Source organism: Agelaius phoeniceus, chromosome 5, assembly GCF_051311805.1.
Source record: "Agelaius phoeniceus isolate bAgePho1 chromosome 5, bAgePho1.hap1, whole genome shotgun sequence".
In the NCBI taxonomy this organism is placed as follows: Eukaryota; Metazoa; Chordata; class Aves; order Passeriformes; family Icteridae; genus Agelaius; species Agelaius phoeniceus.
The window spans coordinates 58,537,324-58,565,267 of record NC_135269.1 but is presented as its reverse complement, the minus strand read 5'-3'; the positions used below and the strand labels follow the sequence as shown (position 1 = coordinate 58,565,267).

The 27,944-nt window shown below is 37.3% G+C and overlaps 1 protein-coding gene across 4 annotated transcripts in view; it reads left to right on the top strand.

Annotated features, from left to right (window-relative positions):
* Positions 1 to 27,944, top strand: part of KIF21A (kinesin family member 21A) — an 86,928-nt gene that overhangs the window by 30,123 nt on the left and 28,861 nt on the right. For 3 of the 4 annotated variants that reach the window (XM_054631723.2, XM_054631721.2, XM_054631717.2), the window contains exons 3-22: positions 1,074 to 1,256; positions 4,123 to 4,272; positions 4,928 to 5,062; positions 8,179 to 8,346; positions 9,822 to 9,937; positions 13,929 to 14,124; positions 14,910 to 15,099; positions 15,705 to 15,768; positions 16,465 to 16,668; positions 20,024 to 20,062; positions 22,264 to 22,348; positions 22,521 to 22,638; positions 22,979 to 23,167; positions 24,095 to 24,294; positions 24,692 to 24,799; positions 25,286 to 25,354; positions 25,464 to 25,675; positions 26,336 to 26,489; positions 26,849 to 27,049; positions 27,380 to 27,481. In XM_054631723.2, coding sequence (XP_054487698.2) covers positions 1,074 to 1,256; positions 4,123 to 4,272; positions 4,928 to 5,062; positions 8,179 to 8,346; positions 9,822 to 9,937; positions 13,929 to 14,124; positions 14,910 to 15,099; positions 15,705 to 15,768; positions 16,465 to 16,668; positions 20,024 to 20,062; positions 22,264 to 22,348; positions 22,521 to 22,638; positions 22,979 to 23,167; positions 24,095 to 24,294; positions 24,692 to 24,799; positions 25,286 to 25,354; positions 25,464 to 25,675; positions 26,336 to 26,489; positions 26,849 to 27,049; positions 27,380 to 27,481 — 2,883 coding nt within the window. The remainder of the gene's footprint in view (positions 1 to 1,073; positions 1,257 to 4,122; positions 4,273 to 4,927; positions 5,063 to 8,178; positions 8,347 to 9,821; positions 9,938 to 13,928; positions 14,125 to 14,909; positions 15,100 to 15,704; positions 15,769 to 16,464; positions 16,669 to 20,023; positions 20,063 to 22,263; positions 22,349 to 22,520; positions 22,639 to 22,978; positions 23,168 to 24,094; positions 24,295 to 24,691; positions 24,800 to 25,285; positions 25,355 to 25,463; positions 25,676 to 26,335; positions 26,490 to 26,848; positions 27,050 to 27,379; positions 27,482 to 27,944) is intronic. The other variant, XM_054631719.2, reaches the window with a different exon arrangement.

Below are 27,944 nucleotides of genomic sequence, written 5' to 3'. Positions count from 1 at the left end.
GATCTGAATTTAATAGTAATACTGAAAATAGGATCAGTCCATATAATTCCTGAATTCACCTCAATGCAGCATTACAAATTATTGACCTACTCACTTGCACTCTAGAGATAGGTTGTACTGAGATTCTTCTCTGAGCAACTTTTCAACCCACTGCATTTTTAGAGACTTTTGGGAATAGGAGCTTTTTAAAAATAGATCCTGGAGAACTTCAGGCCACAGTGTTTGCTTGTGGGCAAATTGTAGAGATCAGATTACAAAGTCAGAGAACTTTTCATCAAGAACACACCCTCTTAGTACACTGGGCACAAAGCTGAGCACAATGCAGACAGTGTGTTACTGTCTTCCAAATATTCCTTTACAAGTTGATTGCATAAAATGTGGTCTTGAATGCTGAATTTCACCTGTTAGGTGTTGCATCTCAAGTTAGCCAGGTGAAGTCTATTCCTAGTCAAACAAAGCAGTTTGCAGATCCAGTTTAGCAGATTATGTTCAGCTGTGTGATCCTATCTTTGTCTTAGACTTGACCCACTAATTAAGAAAACACTACACTACCTTGACTTCTATTGGACTTCACATTTAATTAAATTATCTTCCTAGTGAAGACAGAGCTTGTATTCTTTAGTATAAAGTGAGAACAATGGGAATATAATACCTGAGATATTCAGACATCTTAATTAAGGGAGTCATTTGATCTCTTTCAGTAGAGAATTGCAAATGCTGCTTTTACCTTCAAAATACATGTTTCAGTTAACAGCCTTGGTTGGAAACATTAACTCATCTTTTGACCTACAGGAGACAGCTCAGGGCTGATGTGAGCTGGGTAGGCAAAGTTTCTAGGGGAAGGGTTATGAAAGATTGAACTGCCCTCTGCCTGCTTGTATGTGATCTCTGGATAAACAGTAGAGTTTGTCCAATTCTTCTGTTTATCCATTTTTCAAAGTGACCTGTTGTGTGTGTTAATGTTATAAAGATGGCAAGTTGAACACTAGTGAACAGTAGTGTTGAGAAACTGTACTTCTGTGATCATTTGGTACTATTAACATGTTCTAGTGACTACTTCTTTTTCAAATTAGACAGGTGCTGGCAAAACATACACCATGGGCACTGGATTTGATGTAAACATAACAGAAGAGGAGCAAGGCATTATATCACGTGCTGTTAAACACCTTTTCAGATGTATTGAAGAAAAAAAACAAGGCGCTATTAAGCAAGGACTTCCACCTCCAGATTTTAAAGTGAATGCACAGTTCTTAGAGGTAAATATGATCCACATTTGTGGATGTAACTTTATGCGGATTTTTCTGGTAGATTTTTTTTTTTTTTTTTAGAAAACCAATTAAATATTTTTTCTGGTTGCTTCCTTTAAATTTCCTTTTTCTCCCAGGATGTTTTGAATTAATATACAAGATTTCAAAAGGAAAATTGATGGGATTTGCTTCAACTCTTCAATTTATGAAAAAGTCTTTTTTTATCTCACTCCAGTTATTTTACTGCTTCCCTTCATAGTGTTATTTTGAAGTAGAAATATTTGTTTGTCATCATTTATCCCTTTCTGATTGTAGGTCCTCTTGGTAATTCTTGACAAAACTTTCAAACAAGAAATTATAAAAGCCCTTCTAATTGTATGGCTTCAAGTAGTTACCATGCTTTGCCTGCTTTTGTCACTTTGCCATAGATTTCTTTAGCTTTCAAAATCTGCTCCAAAGACTTTCTTTCATCAAAGAAGAAACCTAGCATGAAAATACTTCTTTCTGCAATTCCCACTGGTTTAGGATTGGTTTCAGTGTCATGGTTCCCTTCTTTCTTAGACCCAGAGTAAAAAAAGACCCTGATCAGTACTGTGGCAGAACTGCTCCCCTTGTACTTTCTTGTAGACACAGTTACTGGTAAGGGGCCATAACATCTGTGATCTTTGTGACCTGCAGCAGCTGTTGCTTTATGCCTTGTAGGGTTCATACTGTGCCTCCTGGCTGTGGAAGTGCTCTTTAAATGGATTGATTTGGGTGTAACGTATTTACATTTACTACCAACCTGAAAAATCTGATACTTCAGGCACACAGAGAGGCAGAATGTATTTTAGGAAGAGCAGGTGTAAATTGGTTTTGCTTACTTCAGTGTGTACAACTTTATCTACTTGGGGGTAGAAACCCCCACTTCAATATTACCCATGAGAAAAGCTGTTAGTTTACTTCAGCAGCAATAAAACCAAGTCATTAGTTGGTCATTAAAAAACTAGTCATTAACAAGCTGGCATTAGTTTTGTATCCGTCTAGGTTTGTCGTTGCTACCCTTATGCAGAACCTTTTGTTGCTCTGGCTAATATTTGCCCAGAGAGAGTTGGCTTGAGCATGTGCTGTGGGAATGCTCCACTCTGTGCACCAGGGAGCTGCAGCTTTGCTTAGGCAGCTGCAACATGAGTAGCATAAGGAGCAGTAACCAGTGTGGTTTCTGAATTTATTGTGTTTTTTGACAAAACATTACAAATATGATTGAGTCCCAAAACACAGGGCAGTGATTAAATATTACAGTGAGAATGGTATGAAGAATTGCAGCCATTGCAGTGTATTTCAGCTGAACTCTACATACTGAAACATGTCTTGTTTATCTATTTAGAGAAAGGTTAAAGGATGTATATAGTAATTTCTCCCTTAAAAAAAAGTTATTTTAGTTGGTAGGTTTTTTTTCTTTCACTAAAACTTTCCCAGAAGGAACTTTTTCTGATTAGTTTGATATTATACACTATTCTTGTGTCAAAAAGTATCCTCTTCCTCCCATCCTGTCTACCATTAGAGCTGGGTTGCATAAACAATAATTTAGTCGTTGAGCAAGTTGAAACAAGATGGTATTTTTGGAATAACTTTGAAGTCTTACAGCTGGATAACTGTTGGGAACAGTGACTTCTGTTTGCTACTTTCTTGCCTTTCTTTAGTTGGCTGCAGTCTGCCTCCTTTAACTCCTTGCTTTCCTGCTTTTTCAAAAGACAAGCATATGCAGTCCCATCCAATTACAGGTGCATTATCAGGATCTGCTCCAAATTATGGCATCAGTTTGTTTGAATTTACGAAGGTAAAACTTTAGTAAGAAGATGACTACATAGACTATCTGTGCCTAATAATTAAATATAATTCCCTTTTTACTATGTAAAGGATTAAAAGCATCACATTCACAAATGCTGAGTTTTTACTTCTCAGGGATGACTTTTTGCTTTTGAGAGGAGAAAGTCACTTACTTTCAGTACTATGACAAAGTACCTTGTGTGAATACAGATCTGTTGTAGTGGTTCTTTGACTGTTGCCTAGGGATTTTGATCAGGAATTGAATTAGTCCTGGCTGAGCTTTGCTGACATGAATTAGTATAAGTAAATTAGAGACACTTGATATGTTCCAGGGTACACAGACAGAGACTTCAACCATGAAATTCAGTGGGATAGTGTTTTTTTCTGGGTGGGTTGTCTGGATTTTTTTTCCCCTGATATCTTCAATCTAAACACTGCATAAAGTTGAGGATATTCTAATGGAGTACAAAAGCCCTGCTCAAGCAGCCATGCCATAGCATTTTTGGGCTGATGCTTGGTGTCTTTAAGAGGCAACTTGCACAAAAACTGTTATTATATGTCAAATTACTTCCTGCCCAGGAAGATTTATCTAAATGAGAGCCATAGAAATATGAAGGTGTGAGAGAGGAGATGAGGAAAGGTGCAATGGCAGGGAGAGCAAGTGGAGTGAGTTGGAAGTGTTTGGGGCAGGGTGCAGCCAACTGAATCCACAAAATAAAAGCCCAAGGTTAAATCTGAAGACAGCAGGTGCCTGCCACAGACACGACTCTTGTTTTGCTGGCACCAAATTCCTCCTCTTCCCTAGTCCCACCAAAGAATTTTATCTTGGATCTGGCAATGTGTAGGAATTTACGCATCTTTGGGTGGCATAATAGAAAGTTGTGCAGGTCACCTAATTTGCAGCTGCTCTGTCACCTATTGTCCTTGTAAGTTTGGATGTTTCACATCTTTTGGGAGCTGAGATATTTGGATTTTTACAACTTTTGGTACGTGCCATGCACAGATTTGTTAGTCATTGGAGGAATTTCTGAAAATGATATATTTTTTGTCTTTTTCTTCTTCTCAGCTTTACAATGAAGAAATTCTTGATCTGTTTGATACCACGCGTGATATTGATGCGAAGAATAAAAAATCAAATATTAAAATACATGAAGATTCAGCGGGAGGAATTTATACAGTGGGCGTTACAACCCGAACTGTGAATGGAGAATCTGAGGTGATAACTGGAAATAAATGACACTGTAACATGCCAAGTAGATTCTAAAAATGTCTGTATGCTTTGATGACTGTTTAAAAATAGAGGTCATGCTAGTTTATATCTGTCTCCTGGGCAATTAAAGTGTAAAAGCTAGCTAAAATTTTTATTTTCTTAATTCTTTTTAGCCTTAAATCTGATATATTTGACACTAAGTGCATATGACTTTCATTTAAAGCTAGGAACAGGTTTTTGTTCATAATATAGTTCTGCTGGGAGAATTTTGACATTATATTTAAATCTGATCTCCTGAATCTTATGTATGTTATTTTTTTCTTTGAGAGGAAAGCTTTGCATTTGGCTGATGTGAAATAAATGCTATTCACGTACACTGCAAATCTGAATACAAATATTATTGTACTTTTTTTTGTACAGGTAATTGAAGATAGATATGTTACTACTAGGGGTACAGTAAAGAGGGGAATACAAAGATTTAAGTATTTTACAGAAATCACAAAAAATACTTTTAGTTTGCTTATTAAGGATCTTTGTCCTTGTATTTTGTTTTTTTTTTGCGTATAGGAACTGAATGCATAGCAAAGAGAGAAATTTTAGCCATAGAACATTTTTCCTTTAACCAGCAAGGGATGCAATGTGCTTGTTGCCTGTTTTCTAGATGATGCAGTGCTTGAAGCTGGGAGCTTTGTCTCGAACCACTGCCAGCACTCAGATGAACGTTCAGAGCTCGCGGTCACACGCCATCTTCACCATACACTTGTGTCAGACCAGGGTCTGCCCCGCGTTTAATGCTGTACGTACTTTTGCTGTTGGTAAACTTCTCTTTAGTAGCCATTTTTTCAAAATGGGGATAGTTTTGGCAGCCACTGCTATTTGAATTGGACTTAGTAAGGATGCTGTAGTCATCATAGTGCTTGATGAATTTGCTAAGCATTATAATAATTTGATTTAATCTGTGCATATGTAACCATCCTCTAGCCAGAGGCAACTATAAATTGCAGACTCTTACAGGAACCTACCTATTCTCCCATAGTGTTTTCTTCAGTATTTTGTTGTGACATACACAAATGAGAAAGTTAAAATATAATTTGTCTTTAATTGGGAAAGCACGTTTAAGTGTCTTAGAAGTTAGTGGGTTTAAACTTGCAGTCAGCTAACTGAAACTACTTGGATATTTCAGATTAATTGTTGATATCCAATAAGGTGCAAGTAGAAAAGCATTAAATTCTGAGGCTCAGTTATATATATTTTAAGTAGCTATATATTTGGGGTGCAGGTATTTTGTTAAATCTGTGCACCTGAATTCAAACTATGAATGAACATGGAGCTGTTATCTAGAATATTCTGCTTGTGACTGTTCAGCTATTAGTTGCTGTTGGGTGTATGTTGTAAAGGGGGGAGCTCTGAAGAAATCCACAGTACTGAAAACTACAGTACCTTCAGGGGGACTTAACTTGAATAATTCTAAAGGTCTTTTGCATATAATTTTTAAATATTACATACTATCTGGCTAGCATCTGACTCATAATTATCACATTTTTAAGCATGTTGAACAGTGAATTGAATTTGCAGTTCTTTTTGGGAGGGTTGCTTTTATTTTTTAATACTACAAATAATCATTTACAGGCAAGATGAGGGTTCCTTCCTGATCCTTTGTGGTATGTAGAATTGCTTTATACACCAGCTAAAAACACTTCTTTCTGCTTTTCATGCTGAAACTGTGGATTTGGTGGTGTGGTCAGCTGTCTTCACTTGGGAGGGATTGGCATCACACTCCAAGCCCACACAGGGCACTTCAGTCACTGTGTGGTGACACTGCTTGGAAAGTTTTGTTGCAAACTGCCTACTGGAGACTGAGAAGTCCTGTGGGGGCCTGTTTCCTGCAGGCTGTTGGCACAGCAGTCCCCCAGTGCTGGTGCACTTGCAGCCTTCCCTGCCAGCTGAGCTGCCCCAGGGGACTGTTGCCTGGCTCTGCCTGTGTTTTTACAGAGGCTTGTGTTAGAGGAAGAGGTGGCCATCTTCTGCCTTGTGTCAAACTGTTTTGTTTCAGCTTTTCTTGGGAGATACGCACAAGATAATCTGACTGTGGAACTGGGCATTTCTAAATCCTTAATTTTTTAAGACAACACCCTCTTCTTTCCCTGTATTGTTTAGGAGAGTAGAGGATAGGCCTGACACTGTCCTTTGAACGCTCCTGGAATCTAAATTAATACAAGCTATTATTGGGTGGCCAGGAGAGATGTAGCTCAAGTTTCTGCAGACAACAGTTTTGGGAGACCTTTGTTACTAGGGCAACGCGGTTCCTCCTTCTCGGGTGACAGCCGTGGCCGTGCCCCCTCTGCGCGGTGGCCCGTGCCCAGGGCTGGCAGGCAGCCAGGGCTGCAGTGCTCAGACAGGCTCCTGGGGCTCTCTGCACACCAGCCATGCTTCTGGGAAGTTTCTGGATGTGCATTTCACTTGCTAAATGAGGGAGAGTGAAAGGATGCATTAATCATGGCTCTGAGAGCTGGGAATAAGAGTGTGGCCCCCAGAGTGTAAACATCAAAATAGCAGAAATAATGATTGCTGGTCTTGTGGAGGTGGCACAGTTCCCATTCTCTTCTGTTACTCCTACAAAAGGATGCATGAAATATTTAACTACCATCAGAAGGGCTTGGTCTGCAGAGACCTGCATTACCCTTTGCAGTAGGGAAGGGAGCTGCAGGCTGGCTGGCCAAGGACATAAAGGTCACCACAGAATACCTGAGGGTCTGTGTTTGGCTTTTTCATTAGACTTGGGTTTGTTTGTTTTTGTTTTTTAAGGCTTTTCTGAGTTTTCTATGCTTAATGTGATTAGAAATTCCTAATAAAGCTTGTCGTTTGGGCTCTGAGAGTTTGTTATGAATCCAGTATATACTCAATACATGCTTATTATCTGACACCATGCCAAGTTAGTAGAAATTACCCTGCAATGGGTGTCTTACCAGTAAGGTCAAGAAGTGAGTGATTTAGGTTCTTTTCTAATTGAGTTACTTTCCTGACAATAAATCTAACTACACTCAAAGTAAAATAGAAGTCTACAGTGAATGGTAGAATGAAACTAATTGACAGAAAAAAAGTTTGGGATTGTCTAATGAAAAAGGATAATTTTCCTGCTGTGCTTTGGGATGTGAAGTTGAAAGAGGCTGAGGCTGTGGTACCTGCCCCAGGGCAGTGTGTTCCTGGGCAGACTCCCTGCGCTGACAGAGGCTTGCAGCAAGTGCCAGTCATACCTGGGGGAGCAAGGTGGAAGGGAGAAAGGAGCCTCTTCATTTTCCCTTGTTCCCTCTTATTGTTCTTATTTGCTGGGGAAGTCAGAAGTGCTAGTGGAATACTGACTGCTAGGAGAAATGGTTTCCAACAATAGTTCCTAATGTAAGTTGAAGAATCATCCCACAGGGAGGCTGGTGATGGGGTTTAGAGAGGTATAAAATCAAAATATCTTTCAGCTATTTGGCAGGTTTATAAACTAGCTGGTTCTGGTGATTTTGTGGGATAATAATGTAATTAATTTTTTTTTTTTTAAATCAGTTTCCTTTGACGACTGATTCAAGAGTGCATTTTAGGAGAGATACAAATTTGTTGCTGACCTTGCTGGAGACTTGTATATTTTAATAGGTGTTTCCCCTCATTTCTTCATCAAGAAGCAATGGTAGCTTGTACTTACAGTAATTTGTAATCACATGCATCTAGAGCTAGGTTTTCAAGAATGGTGTGTTAGTACATATGATAAAAATGGAGATAGTATGTTTCAAAATACTGTTGTTATAAAAGAAAGAATAAGGAGATGGTCATAGTAAAGAGGTAGTATTGTAAATAATTGTTGATTGAACTTTGCAAATGTTAATGTGAAAGACCTCACCAAGCCTTGTGGGTTCTTCTTTGCTTCAGGATAATGCCACTGATAACAGGATAATATCTGAGTCTTCTGAGATGAACGAATATGAAACTCTTACTGCCAAGTTTCACTTTGTTGATCTGGCGGGATCTGAAAGGTTAAAGCGAACAGGAGCTACAGGAGAAAGGGCCAAGGAAGGCATTTCCATCAACTGTGGACTAGTAAGACTATACAACTATACAATATAATGTGAAACAAACCCAGGCAGAACACTTAGAAATGAAATTTATAGCTTATACCTTAATTTTTTTTTGTCTGTGTACTAGTTATTTTTTAATTAACTGTATTAAATGAAGTAATTTTTAAATTAACTGTATTTAATGTTTTTGTTAATGCTGAACTGAAAAGTAGAGCTGGTGATTATCAGTGGAGATTGTAGTTTCATGTCTTTGTTTTGTGCACCATGGCTATGTAGAGGCTCTTTTAAAGTCTTTTAACTGTTTTTAAAAAAGACACAAAAATACATGTCTGTTCTATATGTGAAAATATATCTTGTTTTTTCTGGGCTATTGTGCAGTTTAATATATATATAATAAATATATATATTTATATTGGTATTGGAAAACTGGTATATTAAATACCAGTTTTCTGGGATATTGTTCAATTAGAATTTTCTCAGTGATTCTCTTGCCATCATGACATTGGTTATTTTCTGTAGTTTTTCCGGTTATATTATATGGAAGAGAAAGAACATTCAGTTCAATTTCTTCATTGACATAAGCACAAAGCCAGCAGGATTTGGGTGATCTAGATGACATAGTTGTGTCCTAACAAAGAATGCATAAAGTGCGTGAAGGTGAAAATCAGTGTGATGTAACTAATAGAAGATCACAAAACTTTTATTTACAGTGAGGTCCAGCCCTCAGTTTTGTGGAAAAGATTGGAAGTGCTTTAAATTCTTCAAAGGGTGTGTGCAGTTCTTCATTTGCTAGTGGTAGCTGCAGCATTTCCAAAGCAAGACCTTGCAGTACAGGGCGCCACCTAAAGCAAAATCCTTCAGTTTGACTGAAGTGTGTGTGGTTCCACATAAAAATGATTTCACAGCCAAATGTTTGATTGTTTATAAACAAGCATTAGATCCTTTTAGTAATGGAACAGGATAGGTATGGACTACAAGCCTTCAATTTCAAGTCTTAAATGCTGAAATCATTATCAGACTTTTTTGCTTTATAACTGTAGAGGAACTAAATTCTGAGGTTTTCCTTCATATAAATACCTCATATTTTATTCTAAATGTAGCATAAAGCAGATTGATAAAATTAATTTTAAAGAAATTATAGCTACTGTTAGAGGTAGAGATCAACTTTAATTGTCATCCGAAGCAAATATTTTTTAGATTAAGTAGTACCAACTTGAGTTTGTGACTGACATGAGATACTAATAGTGCATGTGAAAATGAATTGTGCTAAGCACTGTGGCACTTCCAGGTGCCAGACTGTAAGTCATCCAATGCACTGTTGATAACACAAGAATTTCTAAATGTAAAATACAGAAATCTTCAGAAATATTTTTATGCTACCTGTCATGAGTATATTAATTTTCTCACAATATGCTGACTCCAATTTATAGTGTTTTAATATAAAACTACACAGGAGCTGATTCTGACTTGTGTGTTATGTGATTTGGTGTTTTATAGCTTGCACTTGGCAATGTAATTAGTGCACTGGGAGATAAAAGCAAGAAGGCAACTCATGTACCATACAGAGATTCAAAGCTTACAAGGCTGCTTCAAGACTCTCTTGGGGGAAACAGGTATGAAAATTGGAACATTTTATGTATTTCATTGTGAATGAGCATGAATGAGAACATAATCTGCAGAAAGTAAAATGAATATTAAATGACAATAAAAGTCTTGTTCAAGGAAGATTCTGGAGATAAATTCTCGTGCAAATAATGCTGTCAATGGAAGAGAAAGATTTTAACAAGGATTTTTGTGTTATTCTTTCCAGTGCTATTGTTATTTTACTAGACATGAGGCTTCAGATTACTTAGAAGTTACCATTTTCAGGCAAATTCTTCCCATGAAAATATCTGTAGATTGTGGATAGTACAAATGGTAGATGTAGATTTTGTTTACAGCATATTTTAAAGCTGTGATGAGTTTCTCCCTTAGAGGTTGTTTTTTTTTTTTTTTTTTTTGTTGTCCTTGCTTTATTCTTTAAATGTCAGTGAATTGTTTGCTCTGACTGCCATGCACAGGAGCTTGGAGTCAGTTTACCACCCACAGTCACTTCCATCTTTTTAGAGATTATGTATCTCAGCCTATGATGCACCTGTTCAATTACCTGATGCTGGATTGCAGCCTAATAAAAACAAAGTAGTCTTTCACCAGGGTTTGTATGAATCCATTTGTATACATTCTGAGCATACAGTGAAGGGAAGCTTTGACCTCTGAAGGCTTTATATAAGCAAATATTAACAAATTTATTAAAATAAGTCAGATTTTGTTTTTGTAATGCTAACATGTACAAATATAAGAGGGACCAAAGCTGAGTATATTTTAGTAAGGTAATATTCTTGGTTTTTTATGTGATTCGATACACCTGGCTCCTGTGTCTGGGAGAGTAGGAAGTTTTTGCCCAAAGGAGTAGGGAGAAGTGGAGGAAAATTGTCAAACTGTTGTGATGCTCTTCAGAGAGTTATAGCTTTAGTAACAAGCTGAAGCACTGCAGTGTGAGAGAAAGAGCCAGAGCAACAAGTAAAATAAGGGCTAGAAACTTTCAAAAGTGCAAAAGGGAGGAAGAAACTCCAGAAATACAAACAAATCAGCAGAAATCCAACCGCATAGTTCTGCTAAGCTCTTTCTGTAAATCAATGCAAAAAGCACTTAATTAAATTTTTATCAAATACACCAGCTACTGAGCATGTTTTTTTGAAACTCTTCTAAAATCGGCCTTTTGTAGAAACACTATTTTGACTCTGAAATATTTTCGCGTCCGACAGCTCCACGGCTCCCCCCCGTGTTCTTCAGGAGCAGTCCCGGAGTTTATTAAGTGTGCGATGGGGTGGCTGCCGAGCCCCGCACGGACACTCCCTCCCTGCCCCGGGAGAGAATCACAAGGGAGAAAAGTCAGGGTTTGACATAAGGACACTTTGTTAGCTAAAGCAAAGTCGCGTATGCACGCAAAGCAAAGGAAATCATTCACTTCCCATGGGCTGGCAGGTGTTCAGCCATTCCCAGGAAAGCAGGTCTCCCTCATGCCTTACAGTGACTCGGGAAGACAAATGCTGTCACTCTGGATATCCCCCCTTTTGTCTCATTACCCCAGCTTCATATGCTGAGCACGATTTCATATGGGATGGAATATCCCTTGGGTCAGGTGGGCTCAGCTGTCCTGGCTCTGTCCCCTCCCAGCCCCTTGTGCACCCACTGGTGGGGCAGCCTGAGGAGCAGAAAAGGCCCTGACTCTGTGAAAGCCCTGCTCAGCAGCAGCTCAAACATATCTGCATCATGGACCCATAGCAGGTGTTTCCAGCACAAATCCAAACCAACTGCTGTGAAGAAAATGAACTCTATCCCAGCCAAAACCAGCACAAATGTGCAGATGGCAAATGCTGCCCCAGAAAGTTTGTAATGGTACTTGTATGTATTCCTTCTGTCTTTTTTCTGATTGATGAGACTTGTGTGGATGCCTTCCTTCCCCCCAGTTTTTTGTAAGTGACATATATGCAGAGACATCTCAAATCAGCATGTTGCTGTTAAGGAAGATTTTTTTCATATATATTTATATATAAAATCCTCACATTTTTAATGGTTTCTTGTCTGGGCTTTGGCAATCAAAATACTTTGGAAAGCTAAATTTTAACAAATATTGCAGTTTTTTTCTTCTGGACAATCAGATTTAGATTTCTTTATGCCTTTTCTGTAGCCCTCCAACTTCCACTCTAGGTATAACCGTCCACATTATTGTTTCTCTCTTAGCAAATACTTACAGACATTTACTAGTAAGGATTTGGATTAGGTTGTAGTAAATCCTGAGTTAACAGTGATGAAAACATTGTATCACTGCACTATTCTGACAATAATCCTTATTTTAAGTATAATGCTGTAACAGTTCTGAAGCAGCACTTAAATATTAATGTTTCTTGAATTATTAAAATAAAAATATGGAGCATTGGTATTTTAAAGGGGATGTTAAAATGTATACTATGAAAAATTAAAACCTTCCTAACTTCAGGAGCAGGGGGAGCAATTTAAAGAATGGTGACATAAAGGAGGTAGAACAGTGTCAAAAAACCCTGGTCCATTTTACAATTCAGATAGAAAACTGGAGTTCAAGTTGAACACAAGGCAGAACCAGTCTTCTGAGATTTAGAAAAGTAAGCACATTCTCAATGTCAGGATTAAAAAATTTGTTCCAAATCTTGCATGGCCTTATCTTGAGGACTAAAAGAGTTTGGAGAACTGGCACAAAGATACAGGTGAGGACTGAGGAAGAGTTTCTGAAAGTAAATATTTTTTGGTAGACCCAGGCTAGTTACTCTTTCTAGCTTAGTTTCCCAGTGTGTATGTTGAATATGATTGTTTGCCTCACAGAGTTGTTGCAGGGATTCATTTGTTTGTTTTAGTCTGAAATTATAGAAAGTGAAGATCAGAATCCAGCCTGCCTGATGCAGATAACGCTTCTTAGCCCCAGAGACAGTTCACTCTTCCTAACTTACCTATCCAAGTTGTGACATACAATGGAGAAGCAAATTCCTTTAAAACTTGCAGGAGTGTACTCAATCCATCAAATGCAGGTGTTTTGCCCTTTTTGTTGAGAATTTAGGCAATTTATGCAACTTCAGAGTGATCTGGCAGCTGGAATTCTGGTTCAGACCTTCTAGGCTGTTCTTACCTGACATGAAATGAGTGTGCTCGAGGAACTGAGGAAGGAATCTGTTGAATGATGGTTGGACTGAAAATGGTTTTGGTTTTTTTTCTGCATTTGTCCTACTGATTCCTGCTGGTCTATCTGCTTTATGTTTCATTGGGAGCACGGAATGTGTTCTCATCCTACAGCAATATCCCGTGATGGGGTGGCGAGGGGATGTTGTAGGAAGCTGAAAGAAGCATGGTTCTTTATAGCCCTCTTGGGCCCAGAGCTCTGGTCCTGCTGCTTTTTGTTGCAGAAAGTTGCTCTAGGCAGTAGTGTTATGAAATGTATACAAATACAGTTATAGACACAGAGTGCTAAGGGTAAGCCCTAGTTTTGGGCTTCTGTTGGAGAACAGGAGGTAATTTGCAGTGGAGAACTCGGCCAGTTTGGAATAGATAGAGATAGAGAACAGGCGCATTAGACATGTATGGACAGGTAAGATGAGCATTTGGGCATCTTTCAGATGAAGTAGCTAAGCAACTCAGGGATCAGTCCTGACAGCTGCATGATCCAAATCACTGTTGAGGAATTTAGGTTGACTATAAATTCCTTAATCTAAGTTTATGTATGATTAGACAAACTGAATGTAATTTGAGAAACATTTCTGGAAACACTCATCGCTTTTACAGTTTCATGTGTGGAACAAGTAATGATCTAGCATCTCCTACCCTAGGGAGATAAAAGACATAGCACCTGTAGCACCGGCTGACCTTTGTGGTTCATGGTTTGGAGTGAGCTAGAAATATTTTCACAAAAAATATAAAGTCAAGTAAAATACTATGAAGTTGCTACTCTTGTTTCACCTTGTGCCTGAGGACCTGTTAGCTGCTCTCTGCTCTTTTTCCCCTTGGTGTGTGATGCTGACCTGTGTTTCTGGCTTGCAGTCAAACGCTCATGATAGCGTGCGTGAGCCCTTCAGATCGAGACTTCATGGAAACTTTGAACACATTGAAGTACGCCAACCGGGCACGGAACATCAAGAACAAGGTGATGGTTAATCAGGACAGGGCCAGCCAACAAATAAATGCTTTGCGCAGTGAGATTGCACGGCTACAGATGGAGCTCATGGAATACAAAACTGTAAGTCTGTCCTCTTAGGATTTCTTCTGCTTTAAAATGCTTATAATTCCACAGTTGTTTTTTTTTCGCCTGTTGACTATTTCCACTTCATATGCTAAAAACATTGGAAAAGCAGCCCTGACGTAAACAACACTTAATTCCAGTGATTACCAGATATTTTTAGAAAATGTAGATCGTATCCCCAAAAAAAGAGATGTCAGCAAATGTCAGTGATATTTACTGATGATGCATGCTGTTTGCTTTTTGAAAGGCAATGAGAGAGTCACTTCCAAATCAAAAATGACCAAATCACAACTTAGATTGATGCATAAGTGAATGTGTACAGTTACTGTGTATTGCTTTTGGAAACTTCCTAGATGGCTAAAACAGTTTGTTTTAAAAATCCAGTCTCAAGTATATAAGACAAATACTCATGCCTGTTTCTTCCTGAATTTTACTCAGTGTTTTGAGCAATAAAGGTCATAACCAAACAGGATCACCTTTTGCTCTTCTTGAGCTACTGTTCTGATTTGATAAAGAGTTATCTTCTCATTTTTTAACCTCTTCAAGAACTTGTATTTCAGACTAAAGGGAATTACATGAAACCCAGATGCTAAGGTGTTGGCCCAGACATCAGTCTTTTGAAAACTATCCCTTTATCATTGTTTTAAACTCTTTGAGAGATTGTCTTGTGCTACGAATGTCTGCTTGGAATTCTAAGTTATGTGTGGATTGCATTTACTAACTTAGAATTTTAAGTGTAGGTCAGCCTTGACTAGTAATAAAATATTTTTACTTTCTTGAAGGGTAAAAGGATTATAGATGAAGAAGGCGTTGAAAGCATCAATGACATGTTCCATGAGAATGCAATGCTGCAAACAGAAAACAACAACCTGCGTGTTAGAATTAAAGCAATGCAAGAGACTATTGATGCTCTTAGAGCCAGAATAACACAGCTTATGAGTGATCAGGCCAACCAAGTGCTAGCCAGGACAGGTATGCTGTGAATGTGCAGAAACTGCTTCATAAATTCATGAACTTTAATTGTATTTCCTTGCTTCATTGATCCCTTGAAATAAAATGATGCCTTTATATTAGCAATGTAGGACCTGCTTTGGCAGGGATAGGCCCCCATATGATTATTTCTTCTGTTTCTGGAGTCTTTTTTTAATAATAGAAATAGTTTGGTACTCTGATTTGACCATCCATTTAGAAATGTGAACAAGAGGAAACATGAAATAATGTTTTTGTATAGGAATTATTTGTATGCTTAGCCCCTGTGGTGGTTTAACAACCAGACCAAGTTAATTTGACTCCAAATTAAACTCCAGATAAGTAATTTTGATTTAAGCATTGTTAAAATGCACTAATATGGAAAACAAGTTACATATGATGATCACATCAGAGAGGAACAAAAAATGTAACTCAATTTAAGAAGAAAAGCTATTTTACAAAGAAGTTAAGATTTACATGTGGAGCCCATGTAACTGTTTCCCTTTGCTGGTACCTTGTGCCTAGTAGCTATATTCAGATATTTATACTGTTACCACCCTTTCTCAATGTTTCCCTTCCCTCATTCCCCTTTTCCCTCTCTTTCAAAGGGGAAGGAAATGAAGAAATTAGCAACATGATTCATAACTATATCAAGGAAATTGAAGATCTCAGGTATTTGCATTATATGTGTTCAGACAATTTTTATTGAAAAAATAATAGAAGTGTTAGCAATACTTCAGCTGTTTTCCTATGTGGGGATTACTTTAGGAGAGTGGTCTTTAGGAGAGCTTCTAAGACCATCTGGTGTTGCTCTTGGACACAAAAATGTAAAATGTTAGAAATCAAACTGACAATAGAAATGAGAGTAGAATGTTGCCTAAATTATGGTGATAACTTAATATTGTTGCACCAAGGACAGTAAAACTTAGAACGATTCTTTTATACCTTTATAACCTCGTATAAAAATGACAGCACTGAGAAATTACTTGTTTAAAAATATTTTTTTTAAGAAGTACTTCCTTTTAAAATTCAAAAACTCTTAAATATGTTAGATGCTTTTATTTATCTATGTCTTAGATATGTACCATGCAAAAAATTATTGGGCCTATTCTCAGTTTACATTTAGAGCTTTTGTGTAGTTTTCATATACTATGTATATTCATAAAGCATGTGTGTATATATATATATATATGGAAATTAAAGGAATTTACTACACTGTATTTTTTAGACTTCACCTTGTTTTGTAGTTTCTTTTTAGACAGAATGAAGTGCATTGAAGTTACAGAGGCAAAAGAGTGTGCACCTTGTGTACTGGAAATAGTTGTAATTAATGGTCTACAATTCTTCCTTGTTTTGTTTCTTATTAAGAGCAAAATTATTAGAAAGTGAAGCAGTGAATGAAAATCTTCGGCGCAGCTTGTCAAGAGCCTCATCGAGAGCCACGTACTTTGGTGGACCATCAGCATTTTCTGCTTCTATGCTTTCCTCAGAGAAAGAGACAATGGAAATTCTAGATATAGCCAAGAAAGATCTAGAAAAGCTGAAAAAAAAAGAAAGGAAAAAGAAAAAGAGGTGGTGTATGAATTATGATGCTATTTGTTTTCTCTTTCTTAGTAAAAAGGCCTATTTTTTTAATTACTGAGACTTTAAAAGGCTTTTTATGTGGGTTTGGACCCTAAACTGCTATTCCTTCAAACCCTTTTACATGCTGAAATGACAGTTTTTTCTTTTACATCTTTTCTTCCAGTGAAGTGTGCAGTATCTGTAGATTGAGTGTCTCCTTTGTAATGAACTTTTCTATGTAATTATGCACAATGATAAGAGCACAGGGGCTCTCTCTAAATTTTGATGTTTTTAAAAATTTCTTTTAAAATGCACCTGAAATTTAAGAGAAGTTTAAAAAAAATATAAATTTTTTTAAACTCTTATGTAAAAACTGAAACAGCTTTCTGAAGAAGAGATATTCTGAATAGCTGGGGATTCTTTGGTAGCTGTTGAAATGGCTGCTTTTGCTTTATCTTTTGCTTCTATGAATGTTTTTTAATTTGAGGTTTCCTAACTCTCTGCAACATCCTGCTTTGCTGTTTTTTTTGCAGTCCAACTTCTCATCTACTAAAATCCTCATAGAAATTGACAGATAGCAGTTAGCACAGCAAGGCATTGTGTACTCAGAGACTTTGCATCCATTAGAAATCTCTCAGTTTTAGTTGAAATTTTCCATGCTTCTAATCTGTTACTCTTTTTGATAATGGTCCTTCAGACTTCTACAAGTTCAAAGTAAAGCAATAACAGTTTAAGCTTGAAAAAGTCAAAGTATAAAGTAGATGAGGATCAGTCATATCTTTAATTTTACGTCCTGTATCTATAAATCCGTTCACCACACAAAAGTCTGATGCATTTAGAGAACAGTCATTTTAAGTACAATTAGATTCTTTGCATATCATTTTTCAGGAAACTCTAAGACTTTTAGGGGGATTGTGATAGATTTTGTCTCATTTTTATAGGAACTTGAGGGTAAGATGGAAGTATTAAATAAAATCAGCAGAATGTTCTGTCCTCTCTTCAGCCAAGCATTTCAGTATGCCCTTTAACTGTAAATGCAGGAACAAAGAGATTTGATTTTGTATTTTTTAACACATTTTAAAATCAAGCATGCGTTTAACTGCATGCTTAGATAGAGCCTCAGTTGTTAGGTTGTGGTTTTGTGGTTTGTTTTGTTTTGTTTTTGTTTGAAAGCCAGTCGTACTTTCTCACACCAAGAAAATAATATTGTGATGGGATGGCCAAGTAGTCTGATCCGAAAGTAGGGACTACTTAGCATAAATTATTTTTGAGGTCAGTTTTTAATCCTAGCATTATAGAATTAGAGAGCTGTAGAAAAATAAAGTTGAAAGTGGCCTCTTGATGGCTTCATCTTAAAGTGGACCTTGTGTTCTATAAATTGGGGTCATACTCTTCAAAGTGCTGCTAAGATTTGAATCTAACTACTGGCCTATCTGCAGAGTGCTTTGTAATAAATACTTAGAAATTTCTGAGGTGCATGTGTTGGGAGGAAAATTCCGTAGATGTTGAGAAATGTTAGAATTTAAAGGGATTATACACTGTCATTCTTGCTATCTGCAGAGTGCTTCTGTCCAATTAGTGAAAAGTCTGTGTTAAGGCTATATCACGGAAATAATTAAAATAAAATAATTTTAATAAATTTCAATCTTAATTGAACAATTAATGACAATAATAATAATTTTAATAAATTTCAATATTAACTGAACAATTAATAACAATTCCTGAAATTTCAATTTTAATAAAATTGAAATTTCAGGAATTGGCAGTGTGCACATTAATGTAATGCACAAGACACTTTGCCATGCAGTTTGATGGGGATTCTTTGTTATAATTCTGTCTTCTGTAGGCACTTAGTTACATTTATTCTACTATTTCTCTTTAGTGTTGCCCTTCCTTTCAAGTTGTCTAACTAGCATTTTTCCATTAAAATGGGGTTGGTAAGCCTGGCTACTAGTTCTGCCCCATCTGCTGCCTTTCTTGGTCTTTTGTTTCCTGGGTATGACACTATGACAAAAGGTGCATAATTTTAAATACATACAACTTATTTAAATTGCTGTGAGGTAGCCTGAAGGTCTAAGAGCAAGGTTCTGAATGAGCAGCAGGTATGTAGTGTTAAATATCTGTAGCTTTAATAAGCACCTGTCATGAAGGTTATTTGAAACAGTTTACACAGTTTACTGCAGTTTACACAGCAGTAATATTTTGCCTACTGTTTGGAGTATCCCACAGTGTGACTTAATGTGATTTACCCACTAGAAGGCCTTGAGCAAATCTTCCACATTGCTTTCAGTTGTTAGTTAACCTTACATACCTGGTAACCATTTCTGACTGGTTTTTTTTGACTCCCCTAACCTTAAATTAGTGATGAAAGTTACTAATGGGGTTCAGCTTGCTAGCTCCTAGCTGACACCAAAGGAAGGTGGTAGGCAGCTTAAAGTGAAAAGGTAGTAAAAGCTCTTGCTTAAAACTGTGTCATAATGGGAAATGAGGAATTTCAGTAGTTGATGAATTTTAAGCCATCTCTATGCTTATATATGTCATACAGACTTTTTTTACGGATAAATCCACGTTTATTCAAGAGGAAAAAGTACAGACAGAAATACTAACATTTTGTCCATCTCATTGCTTCTGGTGCATGGTTTTTTTTTAATTTATTAAAAAATAACAAGAAATTTTTCACATTTACTTTCTGAATCCCAGAAAAATAAGCTGCAGTTTTCTACTTTTTATTTTAAAACATACAACAAAACCCAAACAAAAACATGAATGCAGTTTGAAGACTTTTTTGTATTGATTATATTCAGAATATATTATTTAGAATATTAATAAGGTAATGATTTAAAAGTTTTCTTTTTCCTACTTTATATTACAATATGTTATCTGCATATATAAAACTAGTGCATTGGTTTTTTTTCCTGATATGTTCCTGAGAATATATGACTTTGGGTCCGTGGGAATATTTGCAATTTTCAGTATTTTATCAGCCAGTTTTAAGTGGAGAAAGAGGAGAAATATTTTTCTAGAATTGAGATATTTTCTTAATACATTATTAGAAATAATTCGCAAAGTTAAATATATTGTCTAAAATTTCTTCCTTAGTGTACTTGAATTTACTTGTTATCAGTGGCAAATTAGTTAACCTACACATGCTTCTTTTTTGTTTTCTGTTTACTTTCCAACTGTCCAGGATGTATTGCCTTTTTACTACTTGTTGTCTCTTGATGGTATCTTTTAAAATTTCATTTTAATCTCCGCAAGCTCATATATATATCATTTTTTTACCTTCTTATCACTTTTGCTTTTCACTGTCTGGTTTGTCCTTCATTGGCTTGGCCTTCCAATACTGTACCTCGTGCTTTTGAAGGCTACAGAAACTTGAGGAAAGCAGTCAAGAAGAAAGAAGGTTGGAATATTTCCCAGGTTTTTAATTACCTGTCATTTCAATTAACTGGTTGTCATACATGAAAAGAAGTTGGGTAGATTCATAGGTACTGCAGGAGTAGTTAATTTTCAGAATTCTTTCTGGGTTTTCACTTCCAGCTAGTGTTTTAACTGGAAGAAGTCTCTGTTGTGGAATTGAGGTTGACTCTGGAGTTACACAGGGTTGAGCAAGCTTTTTTGTGGAGGTGGCACCTTTGGGAATTAATTGTTTTCTTTCTTGCATGGCCTAAGTGAAATGAAAGGCAGGAGGAAGGTGCACTAGCACATATAGTATGAAATGTCTAGCAGGCAGTATATGACAATAATAATTTTGGCATGTGAGATCAGGAGTGTCTTGGACCATCACAGCTCAGTCAAGTCTCCTGCTTTGGTTTCTGAAAACATGTGACGAAAGCCTTGATCATTCCTCCCATTCTGTTTCAGCCAAACCAGTAGATGAATAGTCATTCACAGACAGCAGTTAAGCTGAGGGCTCTAAAAAGAGAACTATATTATGATTAAAAGTGAAACTAAAGGAGTTTTTATTTTTCTGCTGTCTATTTTGATCCAAAAAAACCACCCACTGAATTGATGCAGCTGATGTGAATCCTCAGACCAGTAGCACACATATTAAGCAGTACAGTTCTATGTGGGAGAGGCTCTCTGGCTGGCTCTCCTTCTTCTGTCTCTCTCCCCTTTGTTAGGCAGAACACAAATTCTCTGTAGTGGTTAGTTCTGTACTGAGTGGAAGGGAAACTGGGGGTTTGTCTCAATTTGCATGAGGATTGCAGCTAAGATCCATTATCCTTTCTGCTTAATAACCTGTTCTGGTTTGAGGGAGATGAGAATCTGTGGAAATGAGATTGTGTGACACGGTGTTCCCTGTCAGGCATTTTTTGTGTACAAATCTGGTTAGATTTTTAAATTCCAGCATCCCCAGCTGCTGCATGGATTCAGATGATCCAAACAAAAGCTTTCGCTTTGTGCGTGGTCAGCTCATAACTGGTAATGAGTGGGGCAGAAGGGAATCAGTTAGCATTGAACAGATTAAAAAGTAATACAACAGAAAATCACATGTACACAGCACTGTGCTACTCAACAGGCACTTTTTAGATTCAAGCTCTGTTTTAAAGGTGTCACTTACCAAATCACAGTGTCTCAAATCTACTGTATATTTCTTGTCCCTGCACTGAGTATTGGATTTGCCCAAGAGTTTGATCTTGAATTTGAGCTCCTCTTGGTATCAGTGGAGGAAGATGTGCATTTCTAGTTTCTGTGCCTGATCAGTGACAGCACAACTTGCCAAACTTTTATTCAGCTGATGTTAGTTGAGGTGGATTCCACATATGCAGTCCTACCCACATTTTTTCATTAGTACCCCCTATGGTGTCTGGCCCTGTTCTGTCATAACTTCCCATCCGTTGGAACTTTGGATTTTGTATATGTAGCACTAGAGGGACTGATACCTGGTCTGGGAAAATTTGCAGAGTGCCACTGATTTTTTTGTCTTCTATTTGCATGTGATGTCTTAAATATGCACTTAAAAATGTTAAAACTTGCCATAATGAGTAATACACCAAACATTTGGAACTAAACAAAACAAAAAAAAACCCTGCTGTAAACCCTATTTATTGTATCAGTGACTGTTTTGAGCATTCCCTTTATGTCAAAGTAGATAACTAATCAAAAGAGTGGTTATAATACAATAAATTAGGATATTGTTTAAGGTTTATACATAAATGTTAAGACTATTCTAAGTAGAGTAGGCTCTGTTATAGCTTGAAAGTGTAGGAATACCTGTAATGTATGTTGTACTTGCACACAATGTTATTTTATTGTTTTGTAAAAGCTACTCTGGGTACACTGCAACTTCCATGCCAAAATGAGTACTGCTGTAGTATATGGAGATGTATATTCTGATATTCTGTCCCAGTTGTGCAGTATGCTGGAACAATGTGCTAATCATTACTATTACCTTGCAAACCAAGATTAAGAGTAATTAGGCATTATTTTATTATCTGCAGAAGTTTGGAAGTTGTGTTTTACCCATGCCCAACCCGTTTACATTTTTCTAACTACACTTTGTTTTTCATCTTTATTTGGAATTACACCTTACTGGTTTGGGGGATGGGAAACAACTGCCATTTCAGTTTGTGAATAATTTGTGTCTGCCTCTTCTACTAGTGTTAAGGAGGATAACACAGACAACGAGCAGGAGAAAAGAGATGAAAAAGGCACTTCAGAGAGAGAGAATAATGAATTGGAAGGAGTAAGTATTTAGAAGAATTTGTTTATTTGTTCATTGTCTGTTTAAAGATTTACAAGGTTATAGAAAGAAAATTAGGAATGTGCTAGGTAAATACTGCAGCTTCACAGTGATAGTCAAGAATGATTGAGGCATGGAAAAGTGTGGAGTGCTTTAATGTCTGTCTGTTTTGTAGGAGGAAGTTCAGGAAGTCAGTGATCATGATGATGAAGAAGAGGAAGATGATGAAGATGAAGATGATATGGAAGTTGTTGAAAGCTCAGATGAATCAGATTCTGACTCTGATGAAAAAGGTGATGTCAGTGCAATATTCTGTAGAGTTTTGCACATAATATCTGTCAATATCTGCACATAATATCTCAGATCTTGGTAGGCAATAAAGTATGTTGTCAACTGTCTGTGTGAAGAGTATGTTCTGTGAGTTATTTTTTTTGTTATGCTGCTAAAACATGTAATAGACAGCTGATCGAGTGTTCCTGTGCGGGTTTTGAAATTGACCAGAGGCCAGGTTCATTGTGATTTGTGTGGAATCCTCCCATGCACAATATGTATTTACAGTGACCTTAAGATTGCAAGGTTTATCTGTGTTCATGTGGTCCTTGCTTTACTTTAACAGAAATCTTTCTATTTTAGAAAATTATCAAGCTGACTTGGCAAATATCACCTGTGAAATAGCCATTAAGCAGAAACTGATAGATGAGCTAGAAAACAGCCAGCGAAGGTTGCAAACACTGAAAAAACAGTATGAAGAGAAACTAATGATGCTACAACATAAAATTCGAGATACTCAGCTTGAAAGAGATCAGGTTCTTCAAAACTTGGGTAAGAAGTACAAAATCATTGATCTTGTATAAGCTGTTGAAGTTGAACCATTTTCTACTTCTCTCATTTTCTTTTTCAAACTTGATGAGAAATTGCAGAAGACAGAAGCATGATTTGTACCCATAATGCCAGTGAATGATTCTTTAATCATTCTCGTTTCTATCAGAATTGAGAGAAGAATTTTTTGAAATGTATTGCTACTGACAGGTATTTGATTTGGGTGAATAAGCGTTTTCAGTTTTCTAAGAGCTCTCATAATCCTGGAGATAGAACACAAAAAAACCTTTAAATCAGGAACTTTCTTCCCCACTTTCTTTTATTTGCATGAGAATAAGAAGAAGGATCAGTGAAACAAAGCTTTTAGAGGTGTTTACTGACCAAACCTTTTTGAATTATGTATTAGTATTGAGATGGCAAACTACCTATGACTCCAGAGTACCAAGTCACAAGTAACTGCACTTTGGGAGTGCTGTGGAAAATATTTTGTTTGTTTTTCTTTTTTAAACATATATATGCTTTATGGTTATATACTGTCTAAGCTGTTTGCTGTTCCCCTGTTATTCCTTAGACCTTCCCCATTGATCAGTGTCAGAAGAGAAATACTAGGCTTGATGGCTTTTAGGAGTGTTGTTATATTCTTGTGCACATATGTGTGAATGTGTGTATTTGTGCTTTTCAGGTGCTCAGATTTGTTACAAAGAAATCAGAGGAAAGTATTAATAGTTGATCTCTTACCCCAGAATGCATTCGAGGTGGAAAGTTCAAAGCAGTGCAGGTGACAAGAACTAGAGAGAAATTAGGTTGTTTTCAAGGTATTGCAGAGCAATGCTATAGCAGTGCTAGAGCAGAAGAGGTAGTTATCTGCTGTGGCTGGCAAATTAAAAGTACCCTGAATAAAAGCAGATTAAGAATTCCCTTTTACTCTAGGTTCTGTAGAGACCTATTCAGAAGAAAAGGCAAAAAAAATCAAGTCAGAATATGAAAAGAAACTCCAAGCCATGAATAAAGAATTGCAGAGACTTCAAACAGCGCAAAAGGAACATGCACGTTTGCTTAAAAATCAGTCTCAATATGAAAAGCAGCTGAAGAAACTGCAGCAGGAGGTGACAGAGATGAAGAAAACCAAGGTATATTTCAGTAAATGGAAGTGTTGAACAATGAATGTTTACTGAAAATTAGGTTGAAATCTCCTGTGCATCCATCTATCTGATAACTCTGTTCTTGCTGTTATCTGCTTGAAAGTCTGAAAATAGAAGAGATGCAAGCATCAGGCTGTTCCTGGGGGAGAGGGGCAGCTTTTAGGTTTAATGAACAGAAATTAAGGTATCAAACATGCATCAACTTGCACAGCTTATTAGCTGTTATTCAGCACTGAGTGGAGACGACATTAGATGGAAGATGTAAATGGCTAAAAGTATGTAATATAGTGGAAAATGGGAGTTTGAAGAGAAAACTCTCTATGGTTGGGGGCAGGGAGCAGCACTTGAGTGTGAACACCTTTTCTAAGTGATGACTTCTTTACAGGTTCGCTTGATGAAACAAATGAAAGAAGAGCAGGAGAAAGCTAGAATGACTGAATCTAGAAGAAACAGAGAGATTGCACAGCTTAAAAAGGAGCAACGCAAACGAGAGGTGATTTGAAGATAAAGAACTTTCATTTGGAATAAGCACATGTCATTATGATGTGCCTCTGTTTGCAGGCACACACTGTGTATGTGCATTTACTGAGGCAGGCATGTACCTGTGTATTTTCAGCATGAAAATGCACAAAATTTGGTTTCACTTCCATGCAAACACAGTTCCTAGCTTCAGGTGATAAGTCTTCTATGTCTTGTTGTGCTTATTGAGTATCAGTGAATTAGTGATTAGTGAATCTTCACAAAGTTGTTGTACCACCTTGTTCGCATGGAATTACTGGTTTTGATAGAATTGATACAGTGAAACATTTGGTTTTGTTCTGCACTAGGAAGATCAAAAAACAATCATGACTTGAGTCTTCATGTCTCAGCAATTTTGCAGATTTGTATTAATGTGTAGAGGTCTATTTTTTGTTTATACAATGCAGTCCTTGTGAGAGGGAATGGAAAAAATATCGTGCTATTTCTATTTTTTTCACAGCATCAGCTCAAGCTTCTGGAAGCTCAGAAAAGAAACCAAGAAGTTATCTTACGTCGCAAAACTGAAGAGGTACTGTGGAAAAACAGCAATGCATCTTTGAAAACAGAATGATGTTGTATTGCTGAAACTTAGAACTCAGTTTTGGGAGAGCTACTCATGTCTTTGCACCGTGTTTCAGGTCACAGCCCTTCGTCGGCAAGTCAGGCCTCTGTCTGATAAAGTGGCAGGAAAAGTGAGTCGGAAGCTGAGCCTGCCTGAGCATTCCATGCAAGAATCAAGTTCTAGTTTGTCAGGAGAGCATGATGGCTCCAGAACAGCAGCACAGCAGAAGATGAGAATTCCTGTTGCAAGGGTTCAAGCATTATCTGTAACTGCAACAAATGGAACAGGGTAAGGGTTAAAACTTTTTAGGACTCTCTTACAAGAACTGAAATTTGTGTGGACTTGCTAGCAGGTGCTGTTGCAGGAGCTGTTAGTTTTCAAACTGTTGTCATGTAATGCTCATTAAATTGACATTTTAGCATTATCAAATGCAATTTCAGTTTTCTGGGTTTAAGACAATAATATAATAATAAATGGCATTAAATTGCATGTCACATAAACTGGATTTTGAAATCTTAAGGGTTTTAAAATCTGCTCTTCAAGAGAAATTACCTCGGTGGTCCAATGCCATCAGTGTTAAGTTCATGGAAAAACTTGCTGGAAAATGAAGCTCAGTGTATCAAGTTGATTTGTGCTTTTCCACTGTGATTTGAAGCAGATCTTCTCGTTAAATAGGGAACAACACCTACATGGCATTTGAACTCAATAGTGTGTCATGGAAGATGCTGCAGTGTTTGAAACCTGTTTTTCAAGTGCAGCATGTTAGAGTGCAGTAGAGTTCGGGGCTGGGTAGAGGTGGCTGTCTGGTGCTATGAAAACCTACAACAACTTCTGCATGACATTCTTAAGTTGTTTGTGAAAAATATTCCAGCCTGATCATTTCCACATTCGAATTTGTCAGTGGACTACTTCAGACTTAGCTGTGTATTTCTCTTCAACGTGCCACAGGAGGAAGTACCAGCGGAAAGCAGTGACAAGCAGGGTTTACTCCTCAAGGGCAGCCAGAATGAAGTGGCAGCTGCTGGAACGCAGAGTGACTGACATTATTATGCAGAGGATGACTATTTCCAACATGGAAGCAGATATGAACAGGCTGCTTACGGTGGGTGATCTGCTGTGCACTGTTGGCTGTATCATTGTATTAAATAGGGAGCACTGCAAGTATGTTTGCTGTCAATTAACTGCTGTTATTGCAGCATTGGCAAAGTGGGTGGAATCTACTGTAATCAGTCAAGACACTTTTGGCTCCAGTAAACATTTGAACAATGGGGTTGCTGTGCTTAGTACATTAATGGCATCATGTGCGAATAGATTTCTATATTTCCCTGTGTAACTTCTTCCCATGGAAATCATGATATGTTTGTTAAACTGTACCAAATGAAGGAAAACAAAAAGGCACTTCAGTGTTCTAAGGGCTTACTAATTCCTTTTTCTGTAATATTATGTCTTTGTGGAAAATAGCAACGTGAAGAACTCACCAAAAGAAGAGATAAGCTTTCAAAGAAAAGGGAGAAGCTCATCAAGGGTGGGGGTGGCAGTGAAGCAGATAGAAATGTCCAAAACATAAATGAGGAGATGGAATCAGTAACTGCAAATATAGACTACATCAACGACAGCATTTCTGACTGCCAAGCAAACATCATGCAGATGGAAGAAGCAAAGGTAGGTCAAATGTTATTGCAAAAATGGTAGAAGGGGGACAGGAAACCACAACTGTGTTAGCACTGAAAATGTTCTCATTTAGAAATTAGTTTTTGTTTGTCTGTGTAATTGTTGAGCCAGGAAGTGAAAATTGGTGAAAACTTGTATGTGAAGTTTGAGATGAAGACTTATACAATTGATACCTGAGTTTCAGTGTCAGTAGTGTAATGCCAGTTAAGATTGCAAAGCATTTAAATGTCAAAACTGATCCTTTCCATTATGCTGGCAATAACTTATTTTAATTCTTGGGACTTTTTCACAATCTGACTGGGTTTATCCTTGCACACATAGGAAGAAGGAGAGACCTTGGATGTAACAGCAGTGATTAACGCTTGCACTTTGACAGAAGCTCGATATTTGCTTGATCACTTCCTTATGATGGGTATCAATAAGGTAATGTGTTAAGTGAAGTATGTGTGTGCCAGGACTATGGCATGTGCCAGGGGCAGATATGTTGTGCTGACATAAAGACATGACTAATGTGTGTTAAACAAAGCAAAGCTGCTCAGCATTACTGAGTCATGCTGATTCTCAGTGTGAAGGCCCTTGAGATCTGTTGTCCTCTTCAGCTTACTGCCTGTTTCTCAACCCCCAGTAGAGCCTTCTTCACTGTATTAATTAGATCATGTTGTTCTTACTAGAGCACTAGCTTTTTGTAATCAAATAAATCTCGGTGTTTTTCAACAAACTCCTAAAGAGAGCTCGAGATCTTTTTTTTAAAAAACTGGCTCAGCCACCTTTGTACAAATATGATCCTCAAAAAATTTAAGTTATATGTTGATGCATGACATACTTCAGTCTGAGTAGAGCCACAGGGATTCTTCTGAAGGTGTTGGGGAAATATGTTTTCTCTCAT